A 25650-nucleotide genomic window follows, 5' to 3' on the forward strand; every position below is an offset into this window, starting at 1 on the left:
GATCTACAAGCTCACAACGCCTCGCAGAGACCCCTGCTGTACAGTATTTGGTAGCACTGGGAGGAGATGGTGCTTATGTCTCCAGGGGTCTTCAGACACCCTGACCTTTGAAGGCCACTGGAGTCACCATGAACCAAGCCTGCAATCTACCCTGTCCCTGGGATAGACAATATAAACTACAAACATGGTTGGCTGTAGCGCTAAACCTTTATTATTTCATGCATTGCTTCAGTTTCACATCCAGATTTTTACTGTACTGTAATTGTTTTTAATCTGGTTATTTTACCAGGTCATTTATAAAGCATTTGGTAGAGTACAACAACTTGCTTGCCAGAGAGAGAGACTGCTAGAGATAGAGAGACCTACTTAGAGTTAGCTAACTGCAAGAAAGGACAACAGAAAGCGGATCAAACGAGTCACTAGATAGAGCAGACAGAGCAAATGAGACCACTAGATACAAATAGCACAGCATTTTAGAGCCCGACCGATATATCGTTTTCCGATATATCGGCCCCAATATTGGCCTATTACCGATGTATCTATATCGGTTGAATTTTGGCCGATGTCGGCTGATTTTGTCAATTATTTTTTTGGGGAAGTTGGCCTATCAGTAGTTTAGATTGAACACCACTCACAGCTAATGAAAGAAGGGTTGGAAGAGACAAAGGACAGAGAACTACAGAGAATCGACAGAGAACACATTCTAATGACAAACAGTAGAGGCCTTGTTCTAATCCTGTAGGAAAGCACCTGCATACAGTAGATGCCACACAGTCAGACATCAAACCTCTAACTCTGGCAATGTTCCAACTACATCTGTATGTACATACGTCAGAGATTCCTCTGCTATTCCCGCAGGTAGCACATCAGTCCACGGTCCTATTTTAGTTTTAATATGCCATATATGGCTGGATAGTATTCCACAGTATTTTATATATTTTGTTCAGTCTGCTCTGCAGTATATCATGCCAACTTAAATATATAAATCAAAGTACCGTTCAGTGAGTGCTGGTATTCTCTTATAGATATTTATTGTAAAGTAACTTTTCCAGACAGTGCACCCGGTAAGAAAGCACAGTGATATTTAAACAAGTTGGAGTCGTGCTCGCACCCTTGATGTAAAGGCAGTGGTGCTGACAGATTCTGCTGTTGAAGAATCTGCCTTGAGAGATTATCTCAGGTCTAAACCATATTCAGCTAAGAAACTGGAATTCTAAGATCCTGAAGCCATTCTAGCCAAGTATTTAATCTAAAGTCAGTGTCAAGTCTATATTTCATTCTCTCATCCAGCTTTATTGGCACAGATAATGTTCCACAAGAACATTATCTGAAGCCTGATTCATAGTTCGTTGTGCGCCGGTGTCAGCCTACTTGTAGGTCTGCTATTCTCAGGCGTTTTCGGCATGCCACACCATCGCACAACGGAGCATAAATGAGGCTTAATGCTGTCCCCCCTGCATTATTAATCTAACAAAAAAACGTTCAGGGGCAAAATGTTGTTTGTTTGGTTAATAAAGCATAAGCCAACATTATGCTCTGCAACATTATCTTTCTTTGCTTTGTTTTTCTTTTTTGGTCCAGCATCGGTTATATCAACAATAGCGGGGATGTGCATCCTCGTCTCATCGACAAACAGTGTTCCAGCATTCCCTAATCATTACGGACATTGACAGTTGCAGAGAGCTAGAAGGGGGTGGGACAGACTTAGACAGACTTAGGAGAAAATGATGACCTGGGGATAAAACTGGAGCCACTTAGCAGATGAGGACAGGGGACATTGACAGACACACAGCAGAGCACTGCTGAATACTTAGCCATTTAAATCCTATATACTTTGTTGCCGATGTATGAGCTTGTAGATAAAAAAAAAATCTGCATCTTCACCTATTTCCGTGGAATGTTTGTTCACCTATCGTGACTTGCCCAAAATAGGGACGCAGGGGATCATGTGGTTAATGTACAGGACACTATTTAGGACAGTACAGTATGTCTCACTCCGTCTCCTTGCACTGTATGATACGCAGTGGGTCGTGACTCGTGTTATTCTTGTAAAATGTCAGAACGTCTTGCATGCATTTACTTTACTGTACAAAGTGTTAAAGAGTCATCTAGAGTTTGGCAATTGGGGACACACAGCAACTAGCACCTTGAACATCTTCTTTGGTCCTTCTTTTCACTTAGTTCATTGCATGATCAGAGTTAGCTCTCTCGCTCTCGTTCTCTTGATTCACTTTCAGTCTCTGTTCTCTATGAACTCTTCTCTGTTTTCGACACTTTTTTCAGATCTTCACTTATTCCCAACGTTGTGATATTGTGACATCTGTATACAACATTGCCTCTATATCACTGAAATATTTATTCTGACAACTTGTGATACTTTTCGCTGTCTTGTGTCCAAAACTATTTTCCCTTCAGGAACCATAAAATACATCTTAGAGCTCTCTAATATTCTTCCTTTCTGTTCTCTACCTTTACCCTCTATTTGCTGTAACTAGTCCTTTCCTGTCCATTAAATGTCATTCAGTGAGTAGGTTATATTTATTACCACCAAATGAATTGGATTTTACATCCTGTGTCCTCGTGGTATAAGAGTAAGAATAGGGGGGTCGAGTCCATATGAGAAATCAGTAAAGGAATCCAGTATTTCTCAGTATTAAACAACAAAATATAATTGTAGAGTATGATATTTAGAGTATGATTCTACAAGATTCTAGATATCAGTTAAAAAAAATCTTTAGAGCCTTGATTAAGCAATCTACAAAGCCAAAAACCATCACCACAAATGTGTTTAACCTCACCATGTCGGGTTTTGTGCTTATTTCAGTAGTGATCAATCTGTGTGCATAAGCATCAGGCTAGAGTTACTGTAACATACAGTATCTGCCTTTTATTGATGACTCCACCCCATCCCTACGGGGATTGGGAGGTGCACTTATTTCTGCCCGCTGTGGTCATATTGCCGATCTGGTCCTGTCCCAATGAGCCAAGGTGAGAGAATGAGTGTGCACATTTAAAGTGAAGGTTACAGAGTGATGAAGCAGAACTGATCCTGTCTTCTATATTTATTCAGCGTTGGTGCATCAGCCAAAACAAGAACATTAACACCAAAATCAGATCAAACATGATATAGAAATAGTATAGTGTCACCTTTGATAAAAAAATAATAATAACATAGGCTTAGTCCAAATGTTTCCAGTGAATGTTTCATGATTTAAAGACGAAACAAAACCTAAACCCAGACCTGTCTGTCCTGTCACCTACATTAGAAGCCCTTAATATCGAAAGACCAAAACGAGAACTGAAATGTAAAAAGAAACATCCCCACTGTATAATATTACAGAAGAGAAACACAACAGGGAAGTAAAGTCAGTGGCCCGTAACAACACATTTGCATGACTGCTGACAATGATTATAAAAGGCAACCCCTTGAGCACTACAGTACTGTGTATGTGAAGTGAACATACTATGTTGTATACTGCAGTGGTTCTCAAAGAGGGGTCCGGGGACCCCCAGGGGTCCTTGAGGGGGTTCCAGGGGGTCCCCAGAAAAATGGTTAATACAGCGTCACAATCATTTTAACCCCTTTATCCATATTTTATACGATGGCTATTCAAAAACAGTACGCACGCACGCACGCGCACGCGCGCACACGCACACACACACGCACACACACACACGCACACACACACGCACACGCACACACACACACACACACACACACACAGACACAGACACACACGCACGGTATACACACCTGGCAGAGTTGGTAAGATACAGGTGTTAGGACCAGGTTTGTCAGGGTCTGAAGGGGAATACTTTGACTCCAGATCATGATGGAGAATTGAGAACTCCTTGTACCGCCTGTAGATCAAATATTTGCTGCTCCCTTTAGTCTTCACCTCGATTGCAAACCTCTGGGGGGGTCAAGAAAGGAGTGAATGGAAAATGGACAGGGGAAGAGAAGGAAATTAAACAGAAAACAGAAAGATGGGGTAGAGTGATCAAAAAACGATTTAAAAAGTTTCCCCCCATAAATACTCTGTTTCTATGCTCATTAAAGTAGTCTGAGCTAATAACATTAATAAGATATATCATGAATTCATGATCTCTTACATAATAGTCGATGAAGCCTTTCGTCTCCTCAATGTCAGCAATGGTGGCGCTGACTGGGACATCATCAGGGAGCTGGTCGAAGTCACTGGAATGGATTGAGAGTTCATTCTAACCACGTTTAAATTCAAATACATTTTCCAATGCCTCACTCCCAATTATTCAATAGGCATAAAAGTGCAGACAAATTCCTAGCTTGTAGATCTGCTATTTTCAAAAGATTTTCATACATTTGAAAACTTGTGAAATGGAACATTCTGCATAATGAATAGTGAATACTGTCTACTTTTGGTACTTTAAGTACATTTTGACACCAATACTTTTGTACTTATACTCAAGTTAAATTTGGAATTCCAAACATTAACTTGTAACAGATCAGCATTCTACATTGCAGTATTGATACTTTTACTTAAGAAAAAATAGTACTTTTTCCACCACTGTAAATGAAGGCTGTCATAAGACATCGCGAAGACATGCGAGGAATTAGCCATGGTTCACATGACGCTTGTATACACAAGCGTCATGGTGCCAGTTGCCCCTGGGTTTTCGCGGATTTCTTTTTGTTTAGATTGCCAACTCTCACATGTACATAAACGTTCAGATTTCAAATATAATGTGCTTACCACAGAGCCACGGATGTTACCTCACGATGCGGACCACATTAAGTACCCGTATCTCCCGTATTGGTCAATAAAAAGCATTTTAAGCCCATCGCCGGCCATTTTCTTTTTTCAGTTTTTTTTTTTTTTAATGTATCAGAGTGCAATACACCTCCCAACCATTAGGTGTCGCATGGTTGAAAGTATCGGAGAAAATTTGGAGAAAATGGCCGGCGATCGGATTAAAATGCTTTTTATTGAACAATACGGGAGATACGGGTACTTAATGTGGTCCGCATCGCGAGGTAACATCCGTGGCTCTGTGGTAAGCACTTTATATTTGAAATCTGAACGTTTATGTACATGTGAGAGTTGGCAATCTAAACAAAAAGAAATCCGCGAAAACCCAGGGGCAACTGGCACCATGACTGTCATGGAATGACAGTCATGTTTCAGGGCTAGCGAGGAATGTGCACCTTAACCACAATAGGCTACAGCTGTGCTTGTTACAGATACGCAAAACATAAAACGCATGTTTGAAGTTTCAAGTTACACTTATAGCTACACACATCTCAACATAACTTCAGACAGTATGTGTTACAGATACGCAAAACATGAAACGCATGTTTGAAGTTTCAAGTTACACTTATAGCTACACACATCTCAACATAACTTCAGACAGTATGTGTTACAGATACGCAAAACATAAAACGCATGTTTGAAGTTTCAAGTTACACTTAGTCCTACACACTTCTGAACATATAACTTCACACACTATCATTTCACTGCACATTCATGCGTAATGGAATGGAATGCGTGGCGCACGTTCCTATAATGGTTGTTTAGGTGAGAAAGATAAAACCAAAAACCTTTCTCCAAGAGATTACAGTCATTTTGTCTCAAAGAAACTCACCTCTCATCCCGTAATTGTCGGGGCAGCGACATTGTATTTATTGAATTTGAAGCTGCATGTGAGAGAAACCTCTGCGTTCACGTCTCACACACACACACACACACACACACACACACACACACACACACACACACACACACACACAAACACACACACACACACACACACACACACACACACACACACACACACACAGTCCTCGTGCGTCTGAAGCGTTTGCGCCACGCTTAATACGCACGACATCCAGGAAGCGAGAGTTCAGTTAAAAAACATCCTCTATTAATTTTGGTGGAGGGTTGACTGGGTGTCTGTGTGTGTGTGCAACACTGACAAAGGATTTGTAAATGATTAGCCATAAACCTTCCTCTTAGTGTTTAACCACTTAAAACCCATATGAGTAACTGCAGTCCCTCGAGGCTCATTACTAGTGTATTTTCTGTTTCTATTTTCAGGGAAAGTTTTCCCCACAATACCGATGGTGGGGTTTAAGTGGTTAAACAACCCCATCCCCTCAAAGTGTGCATTTCCCCTGCCTTTCTGTAAAGATAAACTACATTTACACCCTCAGCTGTTTTGAGTTAGTACTCATGATGACCAATGAGGCCAGTGACCAGCGGCCCTTGAGGAGCCCATAGGCCAAGGCTCATTTACAATTCAATTAAATGCAAAATATATATTTACATTAAATATATATTTAAGTATAGGTTAATGCTCAAATACCCTCAGCCTACAGTACAAGTCCCCTTCTAACTGACTATGGCACTAATGTCTGACTAACAGCTGACAAGTCATTTCAAGATGTTTTAAATGTATTATTAACATTATGTAAATACTGGAGGTTATAGACTGTAAATCCTGTACAACAAATTATCTACGGGTGGCGCTTTCTTGATCCCCCCCTTAAAACGAGTAGGGTTTTTGCGTTCCTACCCGACTGCCCAGGCCATTCTAGGAAGTGTGGGCTTGGTGTGTGGGGGGGGGGTGCTTAAAGATAATTGGCCCATGCGCCTTCTTCAGTCTTTTTGCGTCCCTGGAGTTGACCTTCAAAAGGTGAATTCTGCTCCTGATGAATACAGCTGATGGCTGAGAGGATACTGAGTAGATGCTGGGTAGCTTTGGGATTTGGGCCCAACTCCCCCTCTCACGTTGTAGTGATTAAATCTTATGACACTAGATGTCAGCAAAGTGATGATCTGGTGCTGGAGTGTGATTGGCATGCTGTTGAAAGAGATGAACTCTCTCTGTGTGTGCGTATGTGGGTGTGTGTGTGTGTGTGTGTGTGTGTGTGTGTGTGTGTGTGTGTGTGTGTGTGTGTGTGTGTGTGTGTGTGTGTGTGTGTGTGTGTGTGTGTGTGTGTGTGTGTGTGTGTGTGTGTGTGTGTGTGTGTGTGTGTGTGTGTGTGTGTGCGTGCGTGCGTGCGTGTGCGTGTGTGTGTGCAACACAACATAACAACAATAACAACAATAATAAAGATAAAGAACATAAAGATATACTAATAACATAAACATGGAGATAAAAAAGATAAAGCTATGTACTAAGCAATAGGGAGGGGGGAAAGGTTAGTCTTTAAGCTTATAGAATGTGCAATAAGGAATAACTATAGACACAATTACATTTATTCATTGTGCAATATCAGTTTTGAACTTGTTTATATGGCTGTAACCACCGCCGGAAACATTGAACCCCGGACAGTGAAACCCCTCAAACGCTTGCCAGTCCATCACGAACAGTCAGTTTCCGTGGGGTGTTGCTTATGTCTTTCGTAATCCTTTTTACTCTCCTCAAGCATCTGCTGTCGTACATATCCGTCAGGGATGGGAGGGGGCTCCCTGTATGCGCTCAGCCGAAGGCACCATGAAGAACACACAGATCCCAGGAATAGCTACGAGTATATCCAAACCATACAGTGATAGCCCCTGTCGATGTGCTCTGGGTGTCGATTCTATTGTGTTTTGCGTTTCTTACTCAATGTCCTGTTGTAGCCCAGTGCTCTTTAATGAGAACACATATCGATTCCATCTCTATTTTCATACAGCCCGAGACTGACACTTTGAATAGTTGCACACATATCAGTCCATCCGTGGCCATGAATTGCAGCTATGTATTTCAACACGACCAGGGCATCCTGTGGCCTGGCCTTCTCCAAGCCAGCTACTTCACACTTACATTCAAGGGTGTATTTATCTTCAAGGTTATGCCAGTTGCTAGGCTCTAGTGTGTGTGCGTGTACGTGTGTGTGCGTGTACGTGTGTGTGCGTGTGTGCGTGTGTGCGTGTGTGCGTGTGTGCGTGTGTGCGTGCGTGCGTGCGTGCGTGCGTGTGTGTGTGTGTCTTCTATATAGTTTAATGACATTGCATCCTTGGAACACAACTCTAAACTAGAGCGACACTGCCCAAAACAGCTGAAGGAATCCCATAGGCAATTGAGTTGACAGACAGGTACAGGCAGGCGTGCACGCGCGCGCACACACACACACACACACACACACACACACACACACACACACACACACACACACACACACACACACACACACACACACACACACACACACACACACACACACACACACACACACAGTAAGAGAAGAAGCAAGACTGGCAGAAAGGCTTGACAGACACAGCATTTTGACAGCAGGTCACCTTGCAGACATAATGAGGAAGTAAGAAGAACTAAGAGGAGGTCTTCCTTGTGGTTGATGATGACACTGTACTGGTGCATCATGTGAACATCATTACACAATAAAATCAGTTCATTTAACCATTTGAAACCCCTGCATGCCTATTCTGGGGGGAACATTCACCAGAAATTGCAGATCTACAAGCTCTTTTGAGAGAAGAGATTTTGTGTAGACGGAAAAAGCGGTCCAACAACAGTTGTAACCCAAGTCTGTTTCACTAAGAATAGAGGGTTTAAGTGGTTAACTCTGAGTGTACAAACAGGCAAATGGATCCGTAAGGGTCCATGTGGTTCCATTTAAGAGTGTAGCCTACAAATGGAAACACATGGATCCTTATGGGTCCATTTTGTTCCATTCATACTGTCTCAGAGTTAGCATTGAGCACTGGGCTGGACTTGAACATACAGCATTGTAAGGACAGTGCAGTATTGTAGCTCACACTGCTGACCCCTCCCGGGTGGATTTGTACACTCTCCGAGTTAAATGAACACTCAGGATTTTACTGTGTGGATTTCCCTGTGTGTATTGCATGAGCCAGTAAGCTAATCTACAGTAGGTGTAACTGGTTGAGGGATATCCTAGTGATACCAATACAAACACACACGCAAGCACGCACACATGCACGCAATTACACACTCACTCACTCACTGTGGCAAATATCCACCTGTCAAGAGTTAATACTGCACCTGTTGCAGAACAGCAACTGTATCTTTAAATACTAAATTTGAAACAGAGGCCTTCCCTCTATCTACCTCTCGATCTACCTATCTGTCAGTCAGTCAGTCAGTCAGTCAGTCAGTCAGTCTGCCTATCTATCTATCTATCTATCTATCTATCTATCTGTCTCTGTCTCTCTCTGCCTCTGTCTCTCTCTCTGTCTTTGTCTCTCTCTCTCTCTCTCTCTGTGTATCTTTAACTGATGCAGGTCATCATTCTCCTCTCCCTGCCTGACTCTTGTTCCTCCAGTCATGTCTTGTCCTCAATAAACCTTAAGCACCTCATTTATCAAACTAACAGTAGCTGCTGCACTTTACTGTTTGTCAACCAGTGGTCCACAGAGTTCTAGTGGTCCATGGGAAAATGTTAATATGTGTGTGTGTGTGTGTGTGTGTGTGTGTGTGTGTGTGTGTGTGTGTGTGTGTGTGTGTGTGTGTGTGTGTGTGTGTGTATATATATATATTTTTATATTTTTATTTTTTTCATGAGTCAAATCAAATTTAAGAAAGCTTTTGAACTAATAACCTTGAAATTAACTATTTACTGGGGCTTGATACAGTATACTCTGGGTTGCGCATTGAAAATAGCCAGTCTACATTTTTTTAAATAATATTTCAAAAGCATATTATGCTAGTGGTCCAGACAAAGCTGAAACAAAAAAAAGGTTGAGAACCTCTGCCAATCTGTCCAATCTGTCCAATACTGTCCAATCTGTCTTTGTATTTCGCTGTTTTTCTCCCTTGCTATCAATATTCACCCTGATCGCTCAATAACCTCTCTGTCTTTGTGTTTCCAAGAAGTCTTCTTCTCCGTCTCCTCACTCCCTACTGTCACCCTTCTAATCTCCCCCACCAGCCATACCTCCCTCCCTCTGGCATCCTTTTAAAGAGCTGACCATAGGAAATTGCTGACCAGAGGTAATTCAATAGTAAGGTGAAAGTCATGAGCGTCTGGACTAGACAAGGGGAACAGAGGGTCAAACCAGTTGGAGGGAGAGAGAGAGATATTGCTAATTGTTTGCTTTTGTTGGTGAAATTACTGTAGGTGTAGCCCAGTGAGTTTATGTGTGCATATTGCATAACGGAAGAAAAGTGTGTCTGAAAGAGGGAAGATAAGAAATTGAAGAAATGTGGGGCAGCTGTGAATATAGAAAGCCGGACAATGTAGAACCAAATAGAAGCAAAATAATTTTATTGCACAGCTTCACAAGGCTGTTGAGGACACCAATTTAGTCAACCAATTTTGGGCACACACACACACACACACACACACACACACACACACACACACACACACACACACACACACACACACACACACACACACACACACACACACACACTTTTTTTTGTAAGTTCTATATTAATTGGTGATTTGACCATGAGTGGAATCAGAAGAGGAGAAAGTCTTAATACATCAGCGTAGGTGATGGGTGACTGAAGGAAAGAGGAGAAAGATGGAGAGAAAGTGAGGGGGTGAGGATGTCTGAGGCAACAGTAGGTAAAACCAGAACCCATCTAGAAGCTGTCAAGGTCCTCTGACAAGCTTGAGATTGTGTGGAGATATGGGAGAAGGAAGGGGAGATGCAGACCGATAAAAAAAGAATTGGGGGAAGGAGAGAAGGAGAGGATAGCCAGATAAACAGATAGAGAGATTAGTAAAATCATTGACAGAGTTGAAGATAGATGGATGGATATGCCGTCAAAAGCTGAACAGGTAGGCAGAGGGAATTGGAAGGTAATGCAGATTTATTCTGGGCTTCAGGGGACCAGAGATAAGTCAGTGTGTGCATGCCTGTCTGCATCACATATCGTATGTCTGTGAATTCCTGCTAGAGTATGTGAGTATCCTGGTGTGTGTGAGTATCCCTGGTGTGTGTGTGTGTGTGTGTGTGTGTGTGTGTGTGTGTGTGTGTGTGTGTGTGTGTGTGTGTGTGTGTGTGTGTGTGTGTGTGTGTGTGTGTGTGTGTGTGTGTGTGTGTGTGTGTGTGTGTGTGCGTGCATGCGTGTGTCAATGTGTCACTCACCATATACCTCCGATAGGGAAGCAATTATATATCCTCTCGTTACTTCTGGCAAGATGTTACATAGTGAAGTTCAGACAAGACCATCTATATATATAATGCTATATTGAACCTCAGGGAGGAAATGTGAGCGTTCATGAGGCAGGCCATGTCACCAGGTCAACCGCAGCAGAACAATACCCCAGGAACAGAAGGATTCACTATAGCGTGGTGACAGGGGATCAAACTGAGCACCATCTGGTTCCAGGATTGTAATAGCAATGGGTCTCAAAGTGGGGTCCGGGGACCCACATGGACCCTCGAGGAGGTTCCACGGGGTCCCCAGCAAAATGAGTAACAGTTGAAACACTTACTGTATAACCCTATTTGATTTTCCGGGTATTTTCGAAACGTTAGAAAATTCTTGACAGATCTTGACAAATCTTCTCTTATGTTGGTCTCTGGCACAAAAAGACAAAATCTTTTAAAATGAGGGTCTGCAGCCAAATACATAAAAAAATAATCCTTGACGTGAAAAGGTTTGAGAACCACTTGGCTTATACTGTAGAACAACGCGTTCAAGCTGTCTTTGCATCTGCACTTTCTTTTGCCATCTACAGCAATCGTTCTTAAATGTTTAAATATTTGGACCCTTATCAGAAATGTAGCGGCTTTCAGTGACCCATCCATCGCTATTTTTTAATGAACACAGTAGGCTACTTAGTGATAACTTGAACAACTGGTAATAATTCATCACTCATTCTGGGAACCACCCCAGAAACAATGATCGACACAGCACAGTATGTCGTTTACATGCAAGGAGTGTTATTCGCATGATCTCCTAAATGACTGCCATAGCAAATGTCTTTGTTCTCATATCACTCCATGTCCCGTGACCACCTGCCCATTCTTTTACGGGGTGGCTCTACAGGAGGCTAGACCTCTATAAGAGGGCTGGTCTGTGTATTTATCCGTGTCTGATTGTGTGTTTGTCTGGAGATAATCTTGCAAACTGCTGGACTGATCCACATCAAATTGCTTGTGCACACAGCACTGCAATGTCATAGATGACTGACATCATAGACACGCTTTTCCGACGTTGAACGTCACAGCACCTCTGAATTGCCTGAATTGTAAATTGTTCTTCACCACCTTGCCGCCACAAACATGGAACATTTCCATATTTATTAGACATTATTCCCACTGACCTAGTTAACAATTGGGCTGAATAATCTTTTTTGTTGGCATACTGCTGTAGGTAGTGGACACTATTTAAACACCACTGTGGTACACTAACTCAGTGGTTCTCACCCCGTTTCAGGCCACGATAATATTATTAAAAATAATAATATTTGAAATGGGGATCCCCACCCTGATAAGCACTTGGAATTGAAGGAGTTGAGGCATTACATTTTGTTTGACTCTTTTTTTAACGTATTGGGTATTAAAAGTACTTAAATTGTCACTTTACTGTCATCTGGGGACCCCCATAAAATCCTGTGGCGAAAAGCAATGCCTGCAATTTTGCCAATGAAAATGCTACAGAAACCAGGAAATAATACATTGACCACAAAAGGACAGATGGTTTAGAGTAAAACAAATGTGAGCTACTGTACTATGTGGAGAGATGGAGAGAAACCACTTTAAACCCTATTCTAGAAATTACTAGGTTCCCAAGTAATTTGCCTGATGAAGGCCTTTTCAATAAATGTGTGTGGGAGCTACAATCCAGTGTGTGGATTGTAACTTAACTTTTCTATGTGCATTGCCTTGTTATCCAGCACCTGGCCAACAGGTATAATAGCTGCACACAATTTCCTCACTGAACTCTATACTAGGCCCCCTCCAGCTCACGACATGTTGCCTTGCGACGTGTTGTGAGCTTGTAGATCGGCTATTTTCGCCGAATGTAAGCCCCTGGATAGGGACACTATGGTTCAAGTGGTTAAGATTATTAATAGGCCTGTGTGATTTGTTAATACCACAGAGACAGGGATCCCACTTCAGGGCCAACAGGCCGCACGTCATGTCTTGCATGACGTGCATTAGTGTCTATAGTGACCCTCCATGCCCTCCCAAAATAGAGAGAAGAAACAGGAGCATGGATGTGTGTATGTAAGGGGGGAGGGGGCCTATAAAAGTCTTATTGTGTCCTTCCCTTTCTGCTGACCTTACTTACCTCTGTCTCTCTATTTACTCGCCATCGCCTCTCTCTGTCCCTTTGTCTTCCCATCTCTCTCTCTCTCCCCTCTCCTCTGCATCCGTCCATCGCTCAGGTAAGACAAGAGATGAGAAGGGAAATATAATATTCAGTGAAAACAGCTATTTAGTGAAGAGCAAAAAACAGGAGGTAGCCTAGAATAGAGCCCTTGGGAATCCGTTCACCTAACTATAGTTTTTAAGTAGTGCTAAAGTGAAAAAAAGACAAAGATTAGATGTCTTGTGAGATGTGTTGGTCAAAGATAATCTAGCTGAACAGAATTCATAGCCGGTGTTCATGGATTGAAATAACACAAGATGCTCTTATCTGTGCCAAGCAGCTATAAAGTCATTAGTGATGCATTGTGAACTATTAATGGAGTTGGTTTCTGTATAATGATGATTATAAAGCTAAATGTGTTGAAAACTAAATGTAAAGAGCATTAATCATACAAGGCATTTACAGTAACAAAACATGAATACATCTTGTATCAAAAGTAGGCCTACTGTATGTTGCAAGTGGGATAATCTTAAAATGTTCATGGACACACAAACACACAAAGAGGTGTTGATATACTTTACTGTAGTGTTGGCTATAAATAGTGTCCATTAGAACACTTGCATGGATGTGGAGTCTTCCTTCAAAGCAACCAGTTTGAATGTTGAAGATTATTCTGAATTCTTGGAAAACTCTTAACAGTTTTCTAGATTTGCCAGAGGGTTATTGTTGAAATCTCCATCTGAAACCCATCATAAATTATGGTGACTTACATGTTTTTTAACTCACAAACTCGCTCCATTTCAACAAGGGCTCTAAAATGGTTGAGCATGTGTTTGTGGTGAGAAAAGTGCTTCATGGAAGTTGTTGAGGAGAATCATTTAATGTGCTACTTTGAAAAGCCCACGGTAAAAACTACAGTAGTTTGCTGTGATGAATTGGTGTGTTATGGTGCATATCGCTGCACTGAAATATCTGCCAGCACACTATCCATCATACTCACTGGTCATATTAGTTTGTTACAGAGCATGGATACATTTATATTGTAGCTGTCGCTTCAATGTACAAGCCCAGTCATGTCACTCAGTGTGAAGCCACCTTCACGCCTACGGTAGCCTATATGATTTACACTGTCAAAATTGGTGAGATAGGACCTGTTTACTCCATTCTACTTGTGGAACTATGGTTGTTGTGGGGTGCATGTCTGTGTAGAGTATGAACATGCTAACACCAGGGAAGGGTATTAATTTGATGCAGCCTAACGGGTTCAGCTTCAAGATGTACTGTATGGAACATCAATTACATTTGCAAAGCATATTATATACATCTCTAAGCGAAACTGGCTCTAATAACGGCATGGCTCCCATGTGGATCTCGGATGTGACCAGTCAATGACGTCAGTCATCTTTCAAGGTTTCAGCCCAATCCAACCGCCATTGACGTGCATTATAAAATAAAGTTAAATATTTAAAAACTATCTATTACATTTTGTGAACACTCACAGACCCATTTAGACGTTCCTAGCTGTAAAAAAAAAAAAAAGGACACTTGCTATTTGTCAGTTGGCCCATAACAGGTGGAGAGGTTGGAAAGAGACATCAAGGAGGGCTGCATATCAGATTTTATTAGTCATAGTGTCACTTCTGTCACTCCTTTCATCAAAGAGTACACAGTAAGTGTTTTGTTAGGGTCAAATACTCCAATATGCTAAGGGAATATCAATTCTACTCTAAAAAGACTTTGCAAAAACTCACTGGGCAACCAAAGCAACACACACACACGCGAGCACGCTCGCTCGCTCGCACGCACGCACGCACGCACGCACGCACGCACACACACACACACACACACACACACACACACACACACACACACACACACACACACACACACACACACACACACACACACACACACACACACACACACACACACACACACACACACACACACACACACACACACACACACACACACACACACAGAGTTACGTCAGAGGCACAAATATACACTGCTCTATCTTTCTTCACAGCTTAACACTTGTTCCCATAGTTCTGCACTGAAGAGGCACCCAGGGCTCAGTACTGACACCCACACAGATCTGTAGGGTACTGCAACTAACTGCAATTGTGGGGTTTATTTAGATATCTGATTCATTACTACAATTCTTGTCCATTAGCTACCTGCTAGATTGCTGTTTCTGCCTATGGCATCTCTCTAAGTTTCTATGGAAGCTTGCACAGTAAGCTAATCATTTTTCAATCAATATTTTGTGTCAAATATTTGAATATGTGGGCGGCCAAATGGTTAGGACGCATACCACATGGGCACAAAATGTCTTCTACGTATCCTGGATTTGACTCCTGGCCAGCCAGACTGTTAGCTGTGTGTCATTCCCCTGCTCTCTTCCTATACTCTCTCTCTCTCTCTCTCTCACTGTCGCTATCAACATAAAAGCAAAAATGCTAAATGTATTTATTCTCTGTTCATAAGTCGGGGTGTAATAAGCTGGATAATGTACGGTAAAATAGTCGTTACTGGAAAATAAACCCGGATAGGGCGAAGCAGGTTTTACGCTATTGTGTCAGTCCTGTTGCTCCCCTCACTTTAGTATCAACCTAAAGTCGAATGTTGGTCATATTTTGTCGAGGGGGCTCCATCACCTGCGCCAATATTGTATGACTATTACTACATGGAGGGTGCACCGTCAAATCCTCTGTATTAAATTATCCTTTTACAACTATTCTGAAATTAGTTATGACTATTGCTGGCAGAATACTACCTTAGGGGTGGTAGAAAGGCTGTTTGGGAATCAGTTTGTTGCCGGTTCGACCCTCTGTGTCAAATGTACTGAACAACACACTTGACCCATAATAGCTGCCTCCATTCACTCATCTGAACCATCAGAGAAACTATCTGGGTGAATGCAGAAAAGTAATGTCCCGTCTCCTGTGGACCAGTAAATACTTCCTTTCCCTTGTGCCAATGGGTTCTCTGTTGTCCCCAAGGCACAGGGCAAGGGACAACGGAACACAATTTGGGAGAGGAGGACCACGTGACTATGTGAGGGCGCTTGGTACTGCAACTCTGCTGCAGTGAGGGCAACAGTCCAAGTGCCAGTGTCTGGAGAGAAGACACATTACTCCTGTCCTCTTCCTCTCCATCAGAGGGAAGGAGTGATGAGGACAGAGGATGTGGAAAGTGGGAAGGACTGGGAGAGAGACATTAAGAGTTTATGAAAAGGACAGACAATGTGAGTGAGTGTGAGTGTGTGTGTGTGTGTGTGTGTGTGTGTGTGTGTGTGTGTGTGTGTGTGTGTGTGTGTGTGTGTGTGTGTGTGTGTGTGTGCGCGCGCGCGTGCGTGCGTGCGTGCGTGCGTGCGTGTATACTGTGTACATATTTAGGAATGAAGTATGCATCTGACCTCGTAGTGTATGCCAGATTGTATATTTATTTCCATACATCTTAAATTCTCAACAATGGCCTTCGGTCAACTTCCTCCCTGATGTGCCAAGTTCCTTCAGTCTGTCTGCTGAGTGCCTGAATGAAATACTGCCAGACCTGTCATGGTCAGAATCCCTGTTCATGTCCTTTTAAGTTTGTCCTTCCTACCAATGAGCTATTTGAACTGATTTATCTCATCAGACCGCCTGGGTCCCAAGCCTTGAAGTGAATGTAGCTTCCTGCTCATATTTGAATAGTTTTTGAATATTTATTTTTGTATTTGAAATAGTTTATTGCGATACTCTTTGAACAATGCACTATGAGTGAGACATTACACAAAGCATTTTTTAGCCTGATCGAAAAGGTATAGGCAGAAGCTTGTAGCTTATTAGTGCCTATCCTTTTTTTTTTGTCCAGAGTAGTCTGTTTGAACTTTAAACAAAAGAAAATTGCATTACATTTTACTATGTTTAACAATCTCAGGCAAACCATTCCACAGCTTCGCACCACACACAGAAATACACATCATTTTCAAAGTAGTACGAACGCTTGGTTGTTTTAAATTTAGTTCCCCACTCAACTCATACCCACCCTCCACACCAGACTCTCATAAAGATTCTTGGGGGCATTCAGGTGGGTCCTGGGGACAAAACGCATAGCATACCAGGGGTTTGAATCAGGCTCATCGTTGTAATCACTCCCTCTCACTTCTCACATGGTTCCTACCACCCTCCACACTCTGCAGAGGTTGTTTGGAAATGTCTGCAATGGACCTCAATGGCATTTGGTTCGTGGCATTCAAAGCACCAGAAAAATGTAATTTGAAAAACTCACCAACAGTGCAGAAGCAAGCGTGCCAATGTGAGAACTGGCACGCATCCTTCCTTGCAGAAACAGTTGGTGGGTGTACTATGGTAGGAAATAGTTTTCTGTGAAATGGTTCACAACGAGGTCTGTGCATTGTTCTAGGTAAGAATGTCATGATGATTTCTTGAAAGAATCCGGGATTCGAATCCGTCCTTGTGCTCAAAAAAGCATATGGGCTGTGCACTAACAGGCTGAGCTACCAGGTTTTTTGGGGATACATTTAGTAACATTAAAAATAATTATATTATAATAATACAGATACAGATAGTACTAGGGGTAAGGGTGAACTGCTCCTAACAAAGTATTAATTCCATTTAAATAATCTCATCAAAAAGGAATGAAGTAACTGTATATCTCAATAACAACACCCTTTTTCAATGCGGCCATATTGATGTACTGTAAATAGTTATGTAATGTTACTTAGATAGAAATTCAGTGGCAAAAAAGCACTGGAGTTACTAATGATACTGTGATGGAAGTAACATTACACAACTATTATGTCAATATGGTTGCCGTATTAAAAGGTCTCAGGTCTGACTCAATTATCCATCAATTCTCACTTTCTACTTTTTCTCTCCTCTCATTCCAGTTACCAAAATGGAAGATCTATTGAAAGTTGAAGATATCAAGAAGGCACTTGAGGCTTTTGCAGGTATGGTAAAGGTATAGTAGCAGAGTTCAATGTAGACATTCTCAGAAACTCAGGCAATTCTTTTGAAATGTTCATAAATACAGTTACAACAGGTACATCATAATACGAAAGATTTTCCTCTCAAACAACCGGCTTTCAAAGGATGCATGTGTTGTCTGGGTGCTCAAAGAGAGCAGAGGTTGGAAATGGAAACAAGCCATATGCTTTCTTGGGTTTAAAATCCTCTTAGCAGACCTTGTATTGAACTGTATACTTTCCTGTGCTTTTTTTTGCAAACTGCTAATAAAGCATTCAATCAATCAATCAAACTCAGCTGTATACATAAAGGTCAAATAAACTATCAATAATCAATAGCTGGGGACCCCCTGGAACCCCCTAAGGATCCCAGGGCGCCTTGAACCCCAATTTGAGAACAACCTCGCCAAGTGTTCAATATGTACCTTTATTGTGTTTGTATAAATTGTGACTGATCAGAGTGTCCCTACTGTACCTTTCTGTTTTCTCTGCACTAATTAATTGATAGTCCATTTGCTAAAAATAGAAACAGAATTGTCCCCCAGAGAGCCAGCCAAGTGCTTTGGCACTTTAATATCAACCGCACTCATGCTGCGGCGTCCAAGCTCATAAAACACAACCACACCTGCTTCATCAATGTCAAAGTTTGTATAAGTTATTATGTAGTATTAAAGAGGCTGTGCCACAGTCCTATTTCCTCCTAAATAATAATCATTAGGTATAATATAAAATTATGTGGAGGAATTATTATTTTATTTTCAAAAAAGGGTACAGTAAGTGTAGTACAAGCAAGTGTTAAAATGCAGTTTTTCTGTGGACATACCCAACAGTTCATTGAGAATTCAAGGTTGGGATAGGACAACCCTCGCCATATACAGCATATTTAATATCTGCTATGCTATTAATATAAGCTATTAGGTTTATTACCTCACCTACACATCCACTTTATAAATGCTTTATTTACTTTACTTGAAATGTTTTCATGTGATCAAATCAAATTTGCCCATCCTCACCCTCTCTGTAGCCACGACCTTTGACCATAAGAAGTTCTTTGACATGGTGGGAATGAAGGCCATGTCGGCCGAAAACGTGAAGAAAGTCTTTCAGACTCTTGATGCGGATGAGAGTGGCTTCATAGAGGAGGAGGAGCTTAAGTGAGTAACATGCACAGACACGGATGTGTGCACACTAGAACACTCGAATATTTTGTTTAAAAGTTTATTTGGACCGCAGTCTACATTATGCAATTCATTTCTGCCTCTGTTAGTTGGAAATTGCAGTAAAATTGTGATTTTGAGTATATATTTTTTGATTAATTGTTCATGAAAATAAAATCATGGCCAGAATGCAACATAATGCACCAAAAATATTTCCTGATTTCGTCATTACTTGACACCAGTAAAAAAAAGAAAAAAAGATCTCACCAGCACCCATGGAATAATAATATCATTTTGACTTTATGATGTGACAAATTGATGCAAATTGATGCTATTTTGCCATGTCATGCCACCCCTGCATAGTTCAGTGTCCCACTTGGGCCACCCCAGTTTAGAAAGTCTGAACACGCCACTGCAGCACAATCAACAGCACATTCTACTAACTGTGCTGCTCTGTCCTATCTTTAAGGTTTGTCCTGAAGGGTTTCTCTCCAGACGGCAGAGACCTGACTGACGAGGAGACCAAAGCATTCATCGACGCCGCAGACAAGGACGGAGATGGCAAGATCGGCATTGAAGGTGGGTACAGCGTGCCAGCATGAAACAATGCAGAGAGAGGAAGAGGAGTATTTCGTCGCTGTTGCGGGCATAAACATCTTATTTCCATATTTCAACTTATGTTTTGTTGGTGTAAATGAATGCCCTATTTCGTCATACAAAAGCATCGCGCAAAACTAGTGAAAATAGCTGTTCTACATGCTCACAACGCATCGTATTGTGAGTGTGTACTGTACAGTAGATCTGCTTCTTTCGCTATTTTTGAAACATTTTGAAAGTTAAAGTGGTTATTATTTAACCAATGAAAAGTATTAAGAAGAGCTTGTGAGAATAGTTAATAACTACATTGTAATCATCGGAACATAAGTTATTTTGTATGTCTTGAAAAGCAATGGTTTTGGGCATACTGTATGGTTCCAACCGGCAGCAACGACATGCAGTAACAGAGTGTATCTGATCGAGACAACTGAATTGTATTCAATCAATCTTTGTTTTTTCCTTCTTCCAGAGTTTGAGGCTTTGGTGCATGAGTAATGGACGCCTGCACACTCCCTCCCACCTCCCAGCGCTCATATTTTGTAACTGTTGCCCCACCGCCACCCCTCTTCTCGTCACCTGCCTTGGGACCCTTTTACGCTCGTCACACCAGGCCGTGCTCTGAGTGACATGCTACTACCAGGGCAGGCCAACAGGGGGGTTGAACAGAGACGAGGCACTCACAGGCATGCCTGGCACCACCGTCATCATATTTCATTGTCTTACTTTTTATGAATATACAAACATGCTTTATTGTTTTGGATAATTTGAATGTATTATATGGTCTCATAATGGAATCATTTACCTGTGCTTTACCTGCTTAACTCACCTTTTCCTGTTTACCTTCTGTGTTTTATACTGTGTTATCCCCGTTCTTTTTTGTTTCTTTTCTTTTTTCACTTTGTTTTTTTTGGCGGGGGTCCTTCTTACACGTCATATAATTCTGCCTCCTCCTTCCTTGTCTCCTCTCCTCTATTCCTTCCTCCTTGCTCTCTCTCTCTCTCTGATGAGATGATGTAGAAGATAAGATGATAGAAAAATAAGCACTATGAACAGAGAAAAATGATCCAAATAAGAAACAATAAAAATGCCTTGAGTTAAATATGTCTCTTTACTTCCTGTCAACCACGGCGGACACAATTATACGGAACTCACAAAAGGGCAAATGGATTAATACTTCAAAGGCTGCTGCATTCATAGTGTTCGAACAAAAACATAGAATGAGTTTAGAAGAAAGTACATCTGCATTATACAACAACGGTATACATTTACAATGACTGGAATAAATGCTGCAAGTGGAAGCCTAAGTATGGGTGTGGTGTGGGATTAATAAATAAAATATATTGTAATATCTGTAATGGCAGGTGTCCACATTTTAACACCAGTGACCTCTCACATACAGGTTTCTACATAAGTGATCAGAAAAGCAAAAAGTGGTATTTACACCAGATCCCAAAGTCATGATACTGTACTCACATATTCACATTATGATCATTGTATCTTATGGTCTGCTGTTTTCACTAATATCAAAGTCAAGGACAATCAAATGTCACAAGATCTGTCATTATTAGTGTGCAGACCCAATGTAAACAGACAGAATGTATGCCATTTCTGCCTTAATGTTGAAAGTCTATAACATAAAGTATCATCAACAAATAGATTGGTTGAGAAATGTATCATTATCGCAGGATTACATCATATTATGTGGAGAAACTAAAATGAAAAATGTCAAAATTAAGGGTTTTGGTAGTTTCATAATAAGCTTACACCCTGATGATCATTGAACATTACATTTTTCCTGATCCTTGCTGTGTAAGAAAAGAAAACTTATCAAGAGGATTAATTTGATATACAGTATAGCTTATGACTTATTTTATACACATTTTATGCCGTTATGGCCCTTATCTTCCATAAAAGGTTAATTAGCTTACCCTGAAACAAAATGTTCTAAATTTGACCTGGCAGACTCCAAATTGCAAAGCGCTCATTGGTCAATGCATCTGAGGGGCGGATCTGTCATTGGTCGTTGTAGGTTTCAGTTTCACTGTGGCAAATGGGTTTGTGCCTCTGAAAATAACACAAGATGAAAAGTGTTACAGTACCTTTCTTTTATATAGTATTTAAAGACAGCACAAACTTGATTCATGTGCTGACACGTATATGCAGGAACACAAATGCACATTTACCTGGGGAAGAGTGGATTCTCAGGTGTAGTTCCATGGGGAGATAGTGTCTAAAAACGTGAGAGGTCAAACATGAGCACAGAGATACCAGGAAGTTGTTGCTTATACATTAACATAATTAGCTGATCAGAATATGATCAGTTAACCACATAAACTTTAGCGTCCCTATTCTAGGGGGAACATTTGGCGCAAATAGCAGATCTACAAGCTTGCAATGTGTTTTGATCTTGTAGATCGGCTATATTCAGTGAAGAGGTTTGGTATAGAGGGAAAAAAGGAGCAGTTCTTGTATAGAGCCAGTAGGGTAGTATATACAGTAGGGTTTAAGTGGCTCCTACCTTTCCATCTTTAGGCGTTGCCTCTTTACTTTTTGGGAGCGATGAGACCGATAATGAGTCCCGCCTGATGTTCTGCTGAGGAGGAGGTGGGGGAGGAGGAGGAGGAGGTGGCGGAGCTGTCTTGGTCTCAGCTGCTGGCTCCGTCTTCCTCTCGGGGAGAGGAGAGACCGAGCGAACGTCTACAGAAGCCCTGCGAAGAGGTGTGGCCGGGGGCGGGACGTCTCCGTGACTCCTGCTGCTGTCCTGCTTCTCTGATTGTTCGGCGGACGTGTCAGTCGGATCCAGCAGGTTGTTCATGCTGTGGCTTCTCACAGAGGAGCCACTAATGACAAAAAGGTGAAAACGGAATAAGTTTCATGTCAAAATGACAAAATATCTACTACTCGAATGTGGACAAACACTGAAGACAAAAATGAAATAATGTAGACATAAACTCAATAAAGTGCCCAATGCAAACAGACATCATGCTTCATTATGTACAAATGTATATATTAAAGCTGAAGTTGTCTGTCTACCAGTTGTATTATAATAGTTGACCTCATAAGGTGTTATGAGTATTGTTATAAAACATTATTTGTATTGTTGTACACGCATTATGCAATATAGACATGGGTGACAAGTTTTAGAGAAACATTTCATACCGGTGTGATATGTGATATGTCAAGGACAGGTGAAATGTTACAAAACATTTAACCTTTTAAAAAAATCATACTGGAAGACAAAGGAGGTCAGACTGGGCTGAAACTTTACCCAAATATGGAGAGGCCTAATGTCCTAATACTACTGACGTCATAATTACTTATGCCTATTTCACTTGCACAATAACTTGAGCAACGTTGATTCCCATACTAGTATGCTGAAAGTAGAACATTTTTTGTTGAGGCGGATTAGATAGTAGTCCATATGGTACCTGGTCCCTAAGGTGTTGGAAAAGTCCTCAGAAGAAGCCACGTAGGCTGCAGGGAACCAGCCCTGGCTGGGAGCAAACCACAACAGAGACGTACAATTAGACAGACGTGCGCACATCAATGCAGCATCAGCTAGAACTCGACTGATACAGTAAATCGTTCTGGCCGATATATCTGTGACATGCTGGTTTAACAAAACATCAAAGTCTTTATTATGGTCCTTCAAACGTGTATTAAATGGTTTTAGCCGAAAAATCCACTCCGTGAGCCATGGCAGGAGGGGTGGGGAGAGGCTGGGAGGAGAAGGGGCGGGATTAATCGACTTTGACATCAAAGTCCACAGGCCAATCACAACATTTTCTGAGCTAATTATTCAGAAAACCCCAGACCACTAAAAATCCACTGAATGTTCAAAGTTCTGCTATTGAGGTCAGAAAACCTAAAACAAATAGAAATTTGATGTCATGAAACCTTTAAATAAAATCAAGTTCTTGTGAAATTTTATATTTACTTGTTTGTTAATTGTATAATTAAAGTTAAGTAAGTAGGTCGGAGGGGCTTATTGTTGGTATCGGGACTATCCCTGTTACAATGCGCTCTGGGAGATGGATTGCTGAAGTGGAGCGCCACACCTACAGTACCATCAGCTCCCAGTACTTACCGCACGACTTGCCTCACCCAAGCCGTGCAACTCATACTCTGAGTTGGCCGTGCCTGGGATCAAATCCATGACTTTGAAGTCCAAAGGTGAGAGCTCTACCAACTGAGCTACCCGGACACAAACATTAAAGTTAAACGTTATTTTAATGTATTTAGGTTTAAGTTCTCAATTAGAAACTTTAATCAAATCCAATATGTTTCTCTTTTGACAAAATAACAGTCAGGCATGGGCCAGATTTTGGGCCCTATAAACTACTATCCATCCCAGCCGCATACCGCAGGTCACTGTCCGTGCGTCCGTACAGCCACCCATTGCGCGGCTCCAGGACCAACACAGTGATGGTTTCTCCCCTGGTGAAGGGCAACAGCTTGGGGTTGGAGGAGGAGGGGTGAGACACCAGGGCCTTCATGGTTCTACCTGCACCCAGCCCCAGAGACTCACCCACCGAGCTGGAACGAGAGCGACTGGGCAACGGAGACGGTGCTGTCAGAGGGAAGAGAAGGAGGAATACATGGGCAGTGATGGAAGAAGTACTCAATGTAGATATACCCTGTTACAAGTAAAATTCCAATATTCAAAATGTAGTAAGTACAAAAGTATTGGCATCAAAATATAATTAAAGTGCCAAATGTAAAAGTACTCATTGTGCAGAATGTCCCATTCCACAAGTTAAAAATGTATACAAAATCTTTTGAAAATGGCCAATCTACAAGCTCACAATGCGTTGTAGATCGGCTATTTTCAAATGGCCGAAATATAGGTAGGGCTGAAGTAGTTAAAGGTAGGGTAAGTGATATTTTTTGCTAATTTTCTTTTTTTTGTTTGTTCGGTCACAGGGGTCTCTCCAGCTATTTAGTAAACAAAACATAGTACATTTTCAGGTAGGTGACGCAATTTAAGCCAATCAGAAGAGAGCACTGAAAATGCATTTTCTGATTAATTAAGAGCTGGAGAGACATGGAGACCCCTTTTACTGAACAAACACTCTATAGCAATGAGAAATATCAGAATATAGAGCTATTTAACGCTTATTTTAACTAAAGTAAATGACTTACGCTACCTTTAATGTGTGTTTTGTGATAATAATCAAAATCTACAAAGTAACTAGTAACTGAAGCTGTCAAATAATTGTAGTGGAGTAAAAAGTACAATATTTCCCTCTGAGATGTAGTGGAGTAAAGTGGAGTAAAGTAAAAGTATTGAAAATCGGAAAACACTGAAGAAAGTAAAAAATACCTCAAAATTGTACTGAAGTACAGTACTTGAGTAAATGTACTTAGTTACTTTACACCACTGTACATGGGGAGGGGGTGATAGAATGATATGGAGAAAGAAGGAGCATGGTGGGAGAAGAGGAGAAACAAAATAAAAGATTAGGATGGAGAGAGAGAATAAAGAACAGGTTGGGAAAGTATGACTGTACCTCGTGCTGTTTGCATTTCTGTCTAATAAAGTATTCAATCAATCAATCAAAACAAAGATATAATTTTGTGGATCTAATCACGTGGGAAAATGTGGATCTTGGCCAGCCTGTGATGTCAGTCGTCTATGACATATCTATGATGTATGCCTAAACTTGGTCAAGGTTTCTGCCTGATCTGACCCATTGACTT

General features: G+C 41.4%; 3 protein-coding genes across 6 annotated transcripts in view; 1 reads left to right on the top strand and 2 right to left on the bottom strand.

Annotated features, from left to right (window-relative positions):
* The window catches only part of ncf4 (neutrophil cytosolic factor 4), a 31051-nt gene extending 25267 nt beyond the window's left edge, over positions 1 to 5784 (bottom strand). The window contains exons 1-3 of the mRNA XM_084083466.1: positions 5623 to 5784; positions 4114 to 4198; positions 3755 to 3914 (exon numbers count right to left, since the gene is read on the bottom strand). Coding sequence (XP_083939592.1) covers positions 3755 to 3914; positions 4114 to 4198; positions 5623 to 5654 — 277 coding nt within the window. The 5' untranslated portion in view covers positions 5655 to 5784. The remainder of the gene's footprint in view (positions 1 to 3754; positions 3915 to 4113; positions 4199 to 5622) is intronic.
* Positions 1 to 21524, top strand: part of pvalb7 (parvalbumin 7) — a 35741-nt gene extending 14217 nt beyond the window's left edge. For 3 of the 4 annotated variants that reach the window (XM_084083479.1, XM_084083477.1, XM_084083480.1), the window contains exons 2-5: positions 18119 to 18181; positions 19221 to 19350; positions 19823 to 19932; positions 20420 to 21524. In XM_084083479.1, coding sequence (XP_083939605.1) covers positions 18127 to 18181; positions 19221 to 19350; positions 19823 to 19932; positions 20420 to 20445 — 321 coding nt within the window. In that variant the 5' untranslated portion in view covers positions 18119 to 18126 and the 3' untranslated portion in view covers positions 20446 to 21524. Of the gene's footprint in view, positions 1 to 13201; positions 13298 to 18118; positions 18182 to 19220; positions 19351 to 19822; positions 19933 to 20419 lie in introns of those variants that run through there. The other variant, XM_084083478.1, reaches the window with a different exon arrangement.
* A 137-nt stretch (positions 21525 to 21661) lies between these two features.
* Positions 21662 to 25650, bottom strand: part of baiap2l2b (BAR/IMD domain containing adaptor protein 2 like 2b) — a gene marked incomplete at its 5' end in the record, with an annotated part of 13246 nt that continues 9257 nt past the window's right edge. Inside the window, 5 exons of the mRNA XM_084070134.1 lie at positions 21662 to 22014; positions 22134 to 22180; positions 22469 to 22790; positions 23379 to 23444; positions 24313 to 24520. Coding sequence (XP_083926260.1) covers positions 21939 to 22014; positions 22134 to 22180; positions 22469 to 22790; positions 23379 to 23444; positions 24313 to 24520 — 719 coding nt within the window. The 3' untranslated portion in view covers positions 21662 to 21938. The remainder of the gene's footprint in view (positions 22015 to 22133; positions 22181 to 22468; positions 22791 to 23378; positions 23445 to 24312; positions 24521 to 25650) is intronic.

This window comes from Gymnoscopelus microlampas (assembly GCF_963454915.1).
Source record: "Gymnoscopelus microlampas genome assembly, chromosome: 2".
Taxonomy (NCBI): domain Eukaryota; kingdom Metazoa; phylum Chordata; class Actinopteri; order Myctophiformes; family Myctophidae; genus Gymnoscopelus; species Gymnoscopelus microlampas.